The sequence below is a fragment of the Emydura macquarii genome, unplaced genomic scaffold (assembly GCF_026122565.2).
Source record: "Emydura macquarii macquarii isolate MOO-44397 ecotype Brisbane River unplaced genomic scaffold, CSIRO-AGI_Emac_v2 contig_1363, whole genome shotgun sequence".
Taxonomy (NCBI): Eukaryota; Metazoa; Chordata; order Testudines; family Chelidae; genus Emydura; species Emydura macquarii.
Genome location: NW_027131500.1, coordinates 10,738,694 through 10,752,372, shown reverse-complemented (window position 1 = coordinate 10,752,372; position 13,679 = coordinate 10,738,694). Strand labels below are relative to the sequence as shown.

Genomic DNA, 13,679 nt, shown 5'->3' with positions numbered 1-13,679 from the left:
TTTAAGCACTGCAATGCCTAACATTTAGGTGCCTAGAAAATCACTGGAATCCACAAAGCATGAGCCAGGGGGCTAAACTCCCTGTACAATGGATGGGGGAGATAGGCGCTTGAGAATGGCAGCCACAAAAGGCAGCACGCTAGGTGGGAACTGCCTAAACTAGCCAATGGGAGATGCCAATGAGAGGGATGTGTCTTAAGTGTTGAACTCCATGAGAGAAGCATGGCTTAAGCCTGGACTGGAGGGAGGTGCCTATCTCTACTCACAATCTGCAAATGGGAACCTCTCTCTTGGAGGCAGATGGCTTAGTTGCACACGTCAACCCTTGCTTTATGTAAAATCTCCTTTTTGTTACCCAAGAGTAAATAAGTGACTAAAACAAAAAGGGATGAGAACATAAAACCAAAATGTTCTTTGGACTGAACAGTTTACAGTGTGTTTTAGTTGGATGAGTACTTTCAATCTCATTGAGCATGATAAACATCATTCTATCTCATGTCTCTTCTGCTGTACAGTATGGTCTAGATTTGTTTCACTTCACCGCCACTAATGATACACTTTGGGCCAAATTTTAAGAAGGCCTTGCCCTAGCATGTTTCTGTTTGTGAAAGTGCACATTTGGACGTCTAATTACCTGAGAACTGGGTTCAGTCAAGTAGCTAGATATCTAAAGGCTATAATTTGCACATAGTTGATTGTGCCCTAAAAAAATTAGTCCAATTAGGCCTCTTATTTTTTGTTTCACACCTGCTTGTTTTAGAAAGGTAATGAGGGGGATGTTTTGCATATTTACAGGTGGGGAGGGATGCATATCTTAGCTATCTCAGTGTATCTCACTGGATTGTAACTGAAACGGGTCTAAAAAGGGTACTGAAGATGCTCGGCCCTCCACTTGGACACCATCATTGTTATACATTTCTGAGGGCTGCAATTTCAGTGACCTTGCTTGGCCCCAACTATTTATGCAGTGAACGTATCTGATCTCCTCCAAGCCAAACATCAGCACTGCTCCAAGGTGTACTAAGTTTGACAGCTGTTGAGAAACTTCTGGGTAACCTGTGTTCACCAGGTTCTCAGAGGTCTAAATGAATTCTCTCTCCACAATGCTCTGGAGTAAGAGACTCCAGGTTATTTCTAACACTTGATCTCATGCACGGTAGCCCTTTCCCAAAGCGAACAGACCATGGTTGGCTCAGCAATTCCAAGAGAAACGTGCGTCAGATGATTAAATAACATGCTGTTCATCTTGCACGAATTCCCTCCCTCTTTTCATGCTCATTCAATGGTGCATACTATTACTGTACTTCTGGAACAGACACTATCCCCTTTTCCTCCCGCACCCCAGCAGTTCATTAATATCCTAGCATAACTCCATGATCCTAATATGCCCTACTTGCCAGGATTATGAATGCTATGTATAGATGGCATCACATCTGCTTAGATGTCAGTGAATCCTCCACCCCTTCCAGGAGATCTCTATTTGATGGGAATTTTTTTAAATAGCAAATCAATTGTACCATTGTAATACAGTTTGTGATCATTGCCCATTTTTATTCATCAAGGAAACCATTATGAAAATTAATAGCAGCTAATTTTTTGACTCTTTACCAGATTAAAAAAGATTATGATTGTGGATACACTTGTGTGTGTTCATCAGAAAATTACATTGCAGAAAATGGAAATCCTGATAAACAAGGATCTTTTACCACTTCAGCTCCATCTGCAACAAAATATTGGATAATATAATACTTTGACTGAGTCTACACTCCTTTTGACAGGATCATATAAAATCACCTGGTCCTATTTACTTCTACCATGTAAGCAAAATAAGACAATAAATTTTGGACACCCATAGTCCCTCTCAATATAAACGTCTGGTAAAATCAACAGATGGTTAAATATATGAAAAAATCTACACAACATTTGTACTGCAGCCTTCTGGCAGAAATAAAGTGCTTTCACTTCTGTTGAAACAAATACACTGTATATCATCTGTGTGAATGAATACTTGTTGGCTTCTTCATTCTAAGGGGGAGGGAAACATATTTCCCCACTGTCTAAATATAAATAACATGGTCTCAAATGAAACACACACATTTAACCTTCTTTAATAGCCCTCTAATTCTCAATGCAGCTTGGCAAAGATGCTTAGTAAATGGGATCTAAGTAGGATTTTATTTGGCCACTGAAGTCCTGCCTCCTGGGCAATATTTCAAATTCATGGGAACAAGTTCACAAAAATGCAGCAGATGGGATGGAAGAGAGGGAAGGAGAAAAACAGCATTATGTTTAGTATGTCTAAGTGTCTTTAACACTACAAATGACTTCCAGGAGGTCACTGAAGATAACAACCTAGAAATTGCTGAGGTAAATGTTTCTAAAAAAAAAAAACCTAAACCAAAAAGAGCAATTAATATTAATATAATAGTAATTACTCTCACATATCATATTAAAATTAACTCAAACAGAAAAGAAAGTACTAAATAATCCTCATGAATGCTTTTGCTATGATAGTCTCCAGGTAAGGCTTAGCGGCAAGTACAATATCTATTTTAAAAGGAGCTCCACCTGATTTTCTTGCTATGCATAGATTTGCAGAGTAAATATCAGACATGGCTTTCATAAATAAAACACTTATTTTTGTCAGTTGCCAATGCTGTGTCATTGGACTTTAGTTCAGTTAAAGGTTCGGGAATTGGGTCAGTAGGAGGTGCTGGTGTATGAGGAATCTCTTCTTCCTTGATTTCTAGTTGAATGCTGTCTTGTGACTGGTCATCTATACAGTCCTTTTTGGACAGCTGATGAACCGACACTTTTATCGCAATCTGCTGTGGTGGCTCATGCAGTGACGATGCATCGGAGTCAGCTGTGGGAGAGTCACTGCGCTTTAGTGCATTAGGGATCATATACACATCATCTCCATCTGTGGTCTCCTGCCCTTCTGCTGCTTGCCGTACGAAGTTCTGTCCCTGTTCTTCCAAGCCAACAACCTCCATGATTTCTTCCATTATAGTCCTGCAGTTCATGATAAGAGGTGGCAGAGGAACACTTCGGGCAAGTTCCTCAATGTAGCGAGCAAATTCCATGGTTTTGAACTGGGTTACTTTGGCAAGCTCAAGAGTTTTGGCTGAGGTGATGATTGGGATACGCTTGGCAATCTCAAAGGCTTTTTGTAGTTTCTCTGCTCCTTCCGTTCTGAAAAACTCGTTGATTGCTTTCTCAGTTTTCTTCAGGTGGCTGCTCATCATACACAGCCTCGTAATGTTCAAGATCATAACAATGGTAAAAGCTACGAGGCAGACAATCATATAATAGATCCCCATATCTCCGGATGTAAAGATGACCCTCAGAGTCACAGTATTATTCACAGTGCCATAGATGTTAGAAGCAACACATGTGTATTTACCTCTATCTTCAAAAGACACGCTGGTAATGTTTAGTAGCCCATTGTCAAGAAACCACCATTTTCCTGCAGGAAAGGACATAGAAGAATTCAGTCCAAAACGTTTGTTTACATGCTCAGCATGAAGTTGTAGTCATCAGTTTTGTCGTACTAACTCCAGAATTAAAAAAAACGGAAATAGCATAAACTATACTATAGTGAATCATTTGTCTTCACAACTTTTAGGATCCCACCACAATACAATTTTAGCAACTGTGAAAATCACTGATTATACTCAGGTCGCACTCTAAAAATGTCTCCCCACCCACAATAAACTGTATCATATATCTATCACAGTCAAACAAGTTAAAAACCTAATTACCTAGAGCAGACCGCATCCCAACACATGCTATCCTTCATAGAATGCTGAATTTTAATGAATAATAGACATTGGAGACCGAGAAGACCTGTCAAGTCATCTAGTCCATTGCTACTCCAATGAAGGTTGTTTCCTACAGTACATTTTCTGGTGTTTTGTTATAGTATCTCCTACCATTTTGTTGCTGTTAACTTTACAACACAATCAAAAATATGTTAGGGATCTTACAGTGCTGAAAAAAATATGCAAGGAGCTTACAATGTAATTTTAAACATGACTTGACAAAGGGGAGTGACATGAGCAGGGGTATGACAACAGAGGAAAGAAAAGAGCCACACCAATAAGATTAGGCTGTTGCCCAGTAAACATTTGTTCACATCGCGGTGGATTTCTTTTTTTTAATCTGAGGAGGCTTATTGGGAGCAGTCTTTACTGACTTGTGCGATGTTATTGATACATTTGATCATTACATTCTACTGTAAGAGTTAGAAGTGTACAGTTTTCATGGTTTGACCCTAGCACAGCTGACTATTATCGATCAAATTGAGCTCAAATAACTCAGTTTAAAAATCTGAATCTGCTCCCATCTCTGCCAGAGTCCCTCAAGATTCAATTACTTAGTGCTTTTGCCATTATATTATAATGATATTGACTAAGCTCCTCTTCTTCCCCCTCCCCCAGTTAAATAGCTAGGCTTCATATTTAAAGTGACAAATACCACTATTTCCTTGTGGAGATATTTATGCCCTATTCAGTCTCTTCTATAGAGTGGTTTTGATAAATTGCAAGACTGGTTTAAGAGATGATGTTCACCATGGGTGTGGAAGGCTTGTTTAAGGTCTTGTGCATCACTTAAGCTCTGCGGTGAATTCCAGATGGACTGAGAATAGTGCGCAAACAGAGAGAGTAGCCTTACAAATTGCAGGTGTTTCTGCGTCTCTCTGAAGACCTGCTGGTCTTCTGTGTAACAGCAAATAAGGGCAGCTGGGGGCAGGGGCACAGGATTTGCAATTACAGAGATAAAGTGGCACAGACACAGCAGCAGTGGCAGGGCCTGCACTGGCAACCTCACCTCCTGATGTGTGTGTGTATTTAATTCTCTCCCCTCTGATTTCATCTTCTCTCTCCATGGAGATTTGTTTGTTTAAAAGATTCTTTTAGTTCTTGGATTATTAGTCTTGTGCCAGGGAAGTATATTATGTGCAATTTGAAATTCATCAGACAAGCCATCTTAAATTTAGAATAATTAGTGGCTTTTCTCTTTTTGAAAATTATTCTAACTCAAAATATGTCTCATTCTAAAGGTTTCATAATTGGTTTACACATTTATCCTTAGTGAAAAGCTGTGCATAAGCCTACTTAACCTTTTTGGGGTTCGTAACTATTTTTCCACCAACATTATAAGCTCTGCACTCTTATTCTTATGGAGTTTGCCATGTCTGAAAACTCCCAGTCCTACTTGCAATGTGTAATGATAAGCAGGTGGGTAAGTCTTTGCAGCATCAGGGCCTCACCCTCCAGACATTGTAAGCTAGTCAGAATTTTCTGTGTCTGCAGGTATTACTTTGTACATAAATTGTGGAATGAAGAAGTTCTGTAGTGACTGTTCTAGAGATGCAATGTACTAAGTCACAGTATAAATAATAAAATATACTATGCCAGATTAAAATAGGGAAACAAAACAAAAATGTTAGAGTACAGTTATGATCATAGCAAACATATATATAAATTCTCTCATACATTAGAAAGTTATCAGTAATAAGAAATGTGGAACTTTGCAGTTAATCTACTTTTTAGATAACTTTAGTATTCTAATAATATTGCAATAAATGTATAATTATTTATATAATCTTAACTATGGTCTGATTCTGCCACCTTTATTTACATTGAGTACCATTCTATATAAGTAGCCCAATTGATTACAAGGAGACAATTTACAGAGTAAGGTGCTACTCAACGTGATAAGAATTGAGCCCTAAGTTGTTTATTTGTCTAACCATATAAAATATTTTAGGCTGAAATGTGGAATTCTCTATACTACTATAGCCAAAACCACTACATTAAAAGAATGCTAAGATTGTGAAGTCAAGCAAGAATAGCTGCTTTTATTATTATCCTCATTTTGAAACTGGGGAATTGAGGCACAGGGAAATTTAATGTTCAAAGTGTCCACTAATTCTGGGTGTCCAACCTGAGACCTTAGGTCTTGTTTTTTTCAAAGTACTTAGTATTTTTATAGCATTTTATATATTCAAAGCACAGCTCCCACTGACTTCAGTTACAGTTATGAGTGCTCAGCTCCAGGTCTCTGATTGGGTACCCAGAAAATGGATAACAAACCACTTGGTTCCACTTGTGGAATACTGGTTTGCATGAGTTCCCCAGCATCACATAGGAACTGTGTGGCACAGGTAGGAATAGAAACAGTATTCGAGGACGGGATTCAACTGCCTTAACTATGACAAACTTTTCTCTTCCTTCAGTTCCCCGCTCACATCTTCTAAATTCTGTAATAAATGAGGCAAAGGTCCTATAGACAACAGCCTCAATTCATTCCAAGAGCATGGTTCATCCTGCACACTGAATAAGGCAGGGGTCCCATTGGGGAAAAAAAAAAAAGTAGCATGTGATCATGTAATTAAAGACTGTATCATAATGCATACACACAAAGGGGCTGCATTAAGTAATTTTGCACAAGCAATTTTAATTCTGACATTTCCAAACTTCTGAGTGCCTGGCTTTGCAATCTTAATGTTCTTTTAACATAGTTTTTTTTTGTATGTGTGTCATTTCCTAAGATTTAAAAAGCAAATTTCTAAAACAGAAATTCCATCACGGGGTATTATACCCATTATACCGCTTGGTCATCAGCAGGGTTGAAACCTTTAGATCCACAGACCTCTGCCACTTGAGCTAACAGAGTAACTGATCGCAGTAGTAGGTTTTCAATCTCTATGTGGACCAGCACTAGAGGGGGATGGGACACAAACTATGCCAGTGGATTTCACACATATTTGCTGACTGCAGAGAAGGTGAGATGCAGGAATTGCGAGCCGATGGTATGGAATGGTGACTTGCTCTGGAGGGCAGTGTGTACTAGTGGTCACAAACCCATCTGCCCATTCCCCCAAAGCTTGACTCCTCCTGTCCTGTCTCGGCTAACCTGTCCATGTCCCAGTCCTGTCTCTTTCTCACCCCAGGATCCCTATCCCAGTCCCACCCTCCTCATCGAGCTAGTTCCAGTCTCCTCTCCTCAGGCTTCTAATCCCAAATCTCAGTCTCCGTACTCAGCCACTTCCAGTTCTCTCCCTGCATCCTGGCTCCTCAACACATCTGTCTCCCTTTACCCCCACCTTCTCTCCCTTCCCTCCCCCCCCACATTCCCAGTGCCAGTCTACTTGCCTAGCCAGTGCCAGCCTACACCCGACTCCTCATGTGATCTCAGTCTCCCCCTCCTTGGCACTCAATCTCCTTGCCTATCTCAATTCCCATTTTCCCTCTTCCTCTACCCCCTCTGCTCGCCAACCTGCAATCACTCCTCCCCACGCAACACTCTCCAAGCTCCTTGTCACAATCTATTTCCACACACTCCCCTAACCCAGATCTTGCCCCCTGTGCATTTGAATCAAGAAACTTCCTTCTCCTAGACATCATGAGGATCACTGAGCGCACAGGAGAGACAGTCTTGCTTGCAGTTCCAGAGCCTGGTCCTGGTTCTACCCATAGCAACCAAGAGCTGCAATCGCAGGGAAAGTCCTGTTCAACTCTCAGCAGTGCATGCCCAATGAAAACAGAATCTGTGGGGGCAATAGGTCTGATGTGCTAACAAGTCTCTACCTAGCATGTGTGAACTGCAATATTTTTTTAATGGCTTAGAACTTCCATATAGAGACTGAAAACCTACTACTGCAATCAGTTACTCTCTTAGCTCAAGAGGCAGAGGTCTGTGGATCTAAAAGTTTCAACCCTACTGATGACCGAGCAGTGTAATGGGTCAGTATATATGAGTATACATATAATGCCCCATGAGGGAATTTCTGTTTTAGAAATTTGCTTTTTAAAATCTTAGGAAATGACAAATACACACATTTAACATGGGCAAAACAACATATTTCTTTAACCTCAACCTTGGAAACAGTTGAACTGTTTTTGCTGAATTTTGTTTATTTATTCAGGAAAATTTCAGTCTGAGGCAGGCACCCAGCATGGAAAATTTCAGCCTAAATGGTAATAGTTTGGCAAAGTTATAAGCAACTAAAAATAGGGGTCTCATAAAAGGAAATGTCAGACTACCTTTATTATAGGTGGCAGTACCAGCCCTGCTTATAACACAATGTGATATATAAAGCTTTGATATTGCTAAACCTGTTCTTACTCAGTAGGATCTTTATTCATTGCAAAATCACAAAATGGCTTGCTGATGTATTCTTGCAGCAGCTGTTACAAATGACATAATGACATTTAGATTGTGACTCAGTGCATGGTTTTGTGCCAAAAGATTCTGGCAGAAAGTACAAGCTGGATGAGAAACAAAGACTAGAGAGGGTGTAGAGAAGGTACTAGTGTTGGCTCACAGGTTTTTGCAAACCTCGACAAACTGGAAAATTATGCAACCTTCAGGAAGGGCACACAGGGTGACAGTCATGCCAGTGCAGAGGGCATACACTTGGCCCTATGCATCACTTAAAGGTTTAAATGGGACTGAACTGATGCACAGGGCCCTGCATGAATTCTCTGCATCGGTTGAGATATACCCACAGTGAACATTCATCTTGCTGACTTAGGCAACCACTTCTTTTAATCTTGGGAAGCGCTAAAGGCGGTTAAGCCACATAATTGGCTACCAAGCACAAATTCTCCATCATACAGTATTTTTCAGTTGTTTATTATTACTAATCCCCCTTCATTACCCACACTGCTGTGTAGAGCTTTTCCTGTTGCATGAGAACAATTCAGCACTACGTCCTAAACAGAATAATACACCCTTAAAGCAAAAGCTTGTGCTAGGAAACATCCACTGTAGGAGGAGATGGTAAGCTTCCTACTAGACAAACAACTTGTAATGCTGGAAATCTAAGCTGAAGTGATATAATGCCTTAGTATTATCCCTGCAATTTACAGTGTTTTGTTCAGTACTATTACTGAGAGTGCTCCAGTAAAAGCACTACAAAGTACTAATTACAATATGCTGCCTTATTGCCTACACACTATGATTGAAGCTCAATCTGTTCCTTTCTGGACCTGTATGAATAAATATCTTAGTAAAAGACACAATACAGAAAGCTGTCACAGAAACACTAGTCAGTGGTCCACACACCTGGGTCAATCATTGCATCATATCAGGCTTTTTTCTCAGATCAGCTATTAATAAGACAAGACATCCTGCATTGAATGTGAATAACTCAAAAGCTTATTTCATTATCCTCTGTTTAAAGTGGTCAGCATGAAAATATTGTATGGACAATATGGCTGCTTCTTAAAACTAAAATAATCCTACCTGTATCTTAAAAGAATACTTTCCACTTACATTTGTCCCCACATTTAAGTTTTAAAAAAGCAAGTTTATGTAACACTGAGGGTCCCAGGCTGGCAAAACACTTAAGCATGCACTTATCATTTAAGCTTATGAATAGTCTTATTGCAACCAGGACTGCTCTAACTTGCACTGGTGGGAAAGAACCCCTCCGATATCCCCCAGGGCTTTTCTGTTGGCCCAGGGATCACTGGAGTGCAGTGTGCTCTGGCCAGACCTTCTCCTATCCCCTGATACTCCCACTGTGGCAGGGGTAGGGTGGCAAAGAGGTGGCTATGTTTCTGTACCTTTATGCCACTCAGGGATACCCATATAGAAAGGGAATCCCTACCTAACAGGTTGGTGTCCACACTTTGCTGCCAGAGCAGTGCAAAGGGAACAGAGTGGAGACTGGGATCCAACACTTCCTTTTATGAGACCCTATTTTTTGTTGCTTATAACTTTGCCAAACTATTATCATTTTGGCTGAAATTTTCCAGAAACCTTTCCTTTTTGTTTCCTGCTGTGTGTTGCACAAAAACACATTAAAAATCTGTAATTGTTTTCTCCCAGAGTGTATAAATCAATTTAGAGCTGCCATGATCCCAGGAGACTGCTATTTTTTTCGTACCTCCTCACAGGAAAACATAACACAATAAGGCTGTTGGCAGTCATGCGCGTGTGTACACACACACACTATATATATATATATGATAAAATCCATTATAAACAAATTGTTGGTGCCAAGATCCTTGTTAGGTTGTAAGAAATTAATCAAAGCATAAAACCCTTACCACTATTCTCTTCATCCTTCAGTAAACAACCATTGGAATTGTACCATTTGTAATGTGGATCAGGATTTCCTTGGACATTGCAGTCAATCAAGGCACTATTCCCTTCCTTGACTATAATATGATCGACTGAGGAGATAACCACAGGCCCAGATCCCAACTTCATGTCAGTGCGATTTAAAGTGCTACTAGTCACATCTTCAGCAGTTGTCAAAGCTGCTAATAAGATGAAAAAGCGTGTGGTAGGCAAGAAGTTCAAAAAGTGGTGGCTGTTCATCTTTCTTCAGTAAGCTGCTCAGCCTGGAGAGAGTTGGAATAGGGAAGTTTTTCCTTGATCCACAAAGATTTACATTCAAGAAAAAAGTCCTATAAAACAAACAAAATTTTAAAAATGAGGAGACATATAAATATTCCATTACAAAAGTTTTTTTTTAAATTAATGATCTACTCATGAATGCAATGGACACTCATCATTTCAGTGTCTTACGTAAGAGTTAACATTTATCACCATCCCCATTCTTACTGGAAAAAGATGCACACATTTTCCTGACAATAGTACTGTTCAAAGTGGCAAGCGTAGGAGGAAGATTTATCACGTAGACACTTAGCAGCAATTTAGCTGTAGCAGCAGTTACAGTTTTAGTTTGAAGATTCTACATACAAACTGATCCTCTGCTATGTTTAAGCAATCACTTGAATTGGAAAAGTAAAGGCATGTCACATTAATGTTGCCATTACTGCTTCTACCATAAGACCATGCTAGGTCAGACCAATGGTCTACCTAGTCCAGTATCCTGTCTTCTGACAGAAGTCAATGCCAGATACTACTATGAACGGAAGAGGGCAATTATCAAGAGATTCATCCATCCCTTGTTGTCCAGTCCCAGCTTCTGGAAGTCAGAGGTTTAGGGATACTCGGAGCATGGGGTAGTGTCCTTGACCATCTTTGCTAATAGCCACCGATGGACCTATCCTCCATGAACTTATCTAATGCTTGTCTGAACCTAATTATGCTTTTGACCTCCACAATATCCCCTGGGAACATGTTCCATAGGCAGATTATGCATTGTGTGAAAAAGTACTGCCTTATGTTTTTTTTAAACCTGCTGCCTGTTAATTTAATTGGGTGACCTCTGGTTCTTGTGTTATTTGAAGGGATAGATAACACTTCCTTATTCACTTCTCCACACCATTCATGATTTTATAGTTGACTGTTTTCCGAGATGAACAATCCCAGTCTTTTTAATCTCTCCTCACATGGAAGCTGTTCCAGATCCGTAATTATTTTTGTTGTCCTTCTCTGCACCTTTTCCAATTCTAATATATCTTTTTTGAGATGGGGTAACCAGAACAGCACACAGTATTCAAGGTGCGGGTATACTACAGATTTATATAGTGGCACTATGATATTTTCTCTCTTTATTACCTATCCCTTTCCTAATGGTTCCTAACATTCTGTTAGCTTTTTTGACAACTGCTGGAGATGTTTTCAGAGAACTATTCACGATGACTCCAAGATCTCTTTCTCAAGTGACAGACCCCATCATTTTGTATGTTTAGTTGGGATTATGATTTCCAATGTGCATTACTTTGCACTAATCAACATTGAATTTCATCTGGAATTTTGTTGCCCAGTCACCCAGTTTTGTGAGATTCCTTTGTAATTCTTTGCAGTCAGCTTTGGACAGACCCCATCATTTTGTATGTTTAGTTGGGATTATGATTTTCAATGTGCATTACTTTGCACTAATCAACAATGAATTTCATCTGGGATTTTGTTGCCCAGTCACCCAGTTTTGTGAGATTCCTTTGTAATTCTTTGCAGTCAGCTTTGGACTTTCTTTCTTTCGCCACCTCCCTGTTCACCCCTTTTTCCAGATCATGTATGAATATGCTCCAAGTCCAGATCCTCAGGTGACCCTGCTATTTATCTCTCTCCACTGTGAAAACTGACCACGTATTCCTACTCTTTGTTTTCTGTCTTTTAACCAGTTACTGATCCATGAGAGGACCTTCCTTTATATCCTATGACTGCTTACTTTGCTTAAGAGCCTTTGGTGAGGAACCTTGTCAAAAGCTTTCTGACAGTCCAAGTACATTATATCTAAGGAACACCCTTGTCCACATGTTTTTTGACAATCTCAAAAAATTCTAATAGACTGATGAGGCATGATTTCCTTTACAAAAGCCATGTTCACTCTTTCCCAACATCTTGTGTTTATCTGTCTGATAATCTTGTTCTTTACTATAAGTTTCAACCAATTTGCCTGGTACTGAGGTTAGGCTTACTGGCCTGTAATTGCCAGTATTGCCTCTGCAGCCTTTTTAAAAATATTGGTGTTACATTAACTACCCTTCAGTCTGATTTAACCAATAGGTTACATACCAGTTTGATTTAACCAATAGGTTACATACCACGGTAGTAGTTCTACAATTTCATATCTGAGTTCCTTCAGAACTCTTGGGTGAATACCATCTGGTCCTGGTGACTTATTACTGTTTAATTTATCAATTTGTTCCAAAACCCTTTATTTCACCTCAATCCAGGACAGTTCCTCAGATCTGTCACCTAAAAAGAATGGTTCAGGTGTAGAGATCTCCCCCGTATCCTCTGCAGTGAAAACCAATGCAAAGAATTCCTTTAGGTTCTCTGCAATGGCCTTGTCTTCCTTGGGTGCTCCGTTACCACCTTGATCATCCAGTGACATCACTGATTGTTCGGCAGGCTTCCTGCTTCTGATGTGCTTAAAAATATTTTTGCTGTTAGTTTTTGTGTCCTTAGCTCAGTGGTCTCCAAACTTTTTACCTGATGCTGCCTCCCCCCCCCTTTACTCCTGTCCATGGCCCTCATCATCTCCCCCCGCAGCTGGGGCTGGCAGGGGGGACACAGGGCTGGAGGGCTGCGGCAGGGTGGCGGGGCTTCTGAGCTGGGAGCTCCGGGATGGCGGGACTTCCCCACTCTCAGGCCCATGGCAGCAGGGGGCTTCCCACTCTCAGCCCCAGGGCTTCCCCGCTGAGATCCCCAGCACTGCAGGGCTCCTGCGCCTCCTACAACATTCCTCCATGCCCCCCACAGGGCACACCCCACACTTTGAAGACCTCTGCCTTAGCTAGTTGCTCTTCAAATTCTTTCTTGGCCTGTCTTATTATACTTTTACACTTGACTTGCTAGAGTTTATGCTCCTTTCTATATTTTTCACTAAGAGCTGACTTCCAATTTTTAAAGGATGCCTTTTTGCCTCTAACTGCCTCTTTTACTCTAATGTTTAACCATAATGACATTTTTTTGGTCGTCTTACTGTTCTTTTTTTTTTTTATTGTTTTTTTATTTTGGGTATACATTTACTTTGAGCCTCTATTATGGTGTCTTTACATAGTCTCCATGCAGCTTGCAGGAATTTCATCCTTGTGACTGTTCCTTTTAATTTCTGTTTAACTACCTTCTCATTTTTGGTTAGTTCCCTTTGTAGTTAAATGCTACTCTGGTGGGTTTCTTTGGCATTTTCCCCTCTATAAGAATGTTAAATTTAATTACATTATGGTTGCTATTACAGAGCTATATTCACCTCTTGGACCAGATCCTGTGCTCCACTTAAGACTAAATCAAGAATTGCG

General features: G+C 40.2%; 1 protein-coding gene across 1 annotated transcript; it reads right to left on the bottom strand.

The window, feature by feature from the left end:
* Positions 1-1,540: 1,540 nt before the first annotated feature.
* On the bottom strand, positions 1,541-10,341 carry MFAP3L (microfibril associated protein 3 like). Its single transcript, XM_067551975.1, has 2 exons — positions 10,068-10,341; positions 1,541-3,469 (listed from the first exon to the last, which is right to left on the bottom strand). Exons 1-2 carry the CDS (start codon positions 10,339-10,341, stop codon positions 2,607-2,609), a joined length of 1,137 nt encoding a protein of 378 aa, XP_067408076.1. The 3' UTR covers positions 1,541-2,606.
* Between the last annotated feature and the right edge of the window lie 3,338 nt (positions 10,342-13,679).

Bases quoted from the DNA above. Each gene is read 5' to 3' on its own strand.
- MFAP3L (XM_067551975.1), bottom strand. From the start codon at position 10,341: ATGAACAGCCACCACTTTTTGAACTTCTTGCCTACCACACGCTTTTTC. The intron at 3,470-10,067 runs GTAAGGGTTTTA...CCTTTCCTGCAG, and splicing joins GAAGGATGAAGAGAATAGTG to GAAAATGGTGGTTTCTTGAC.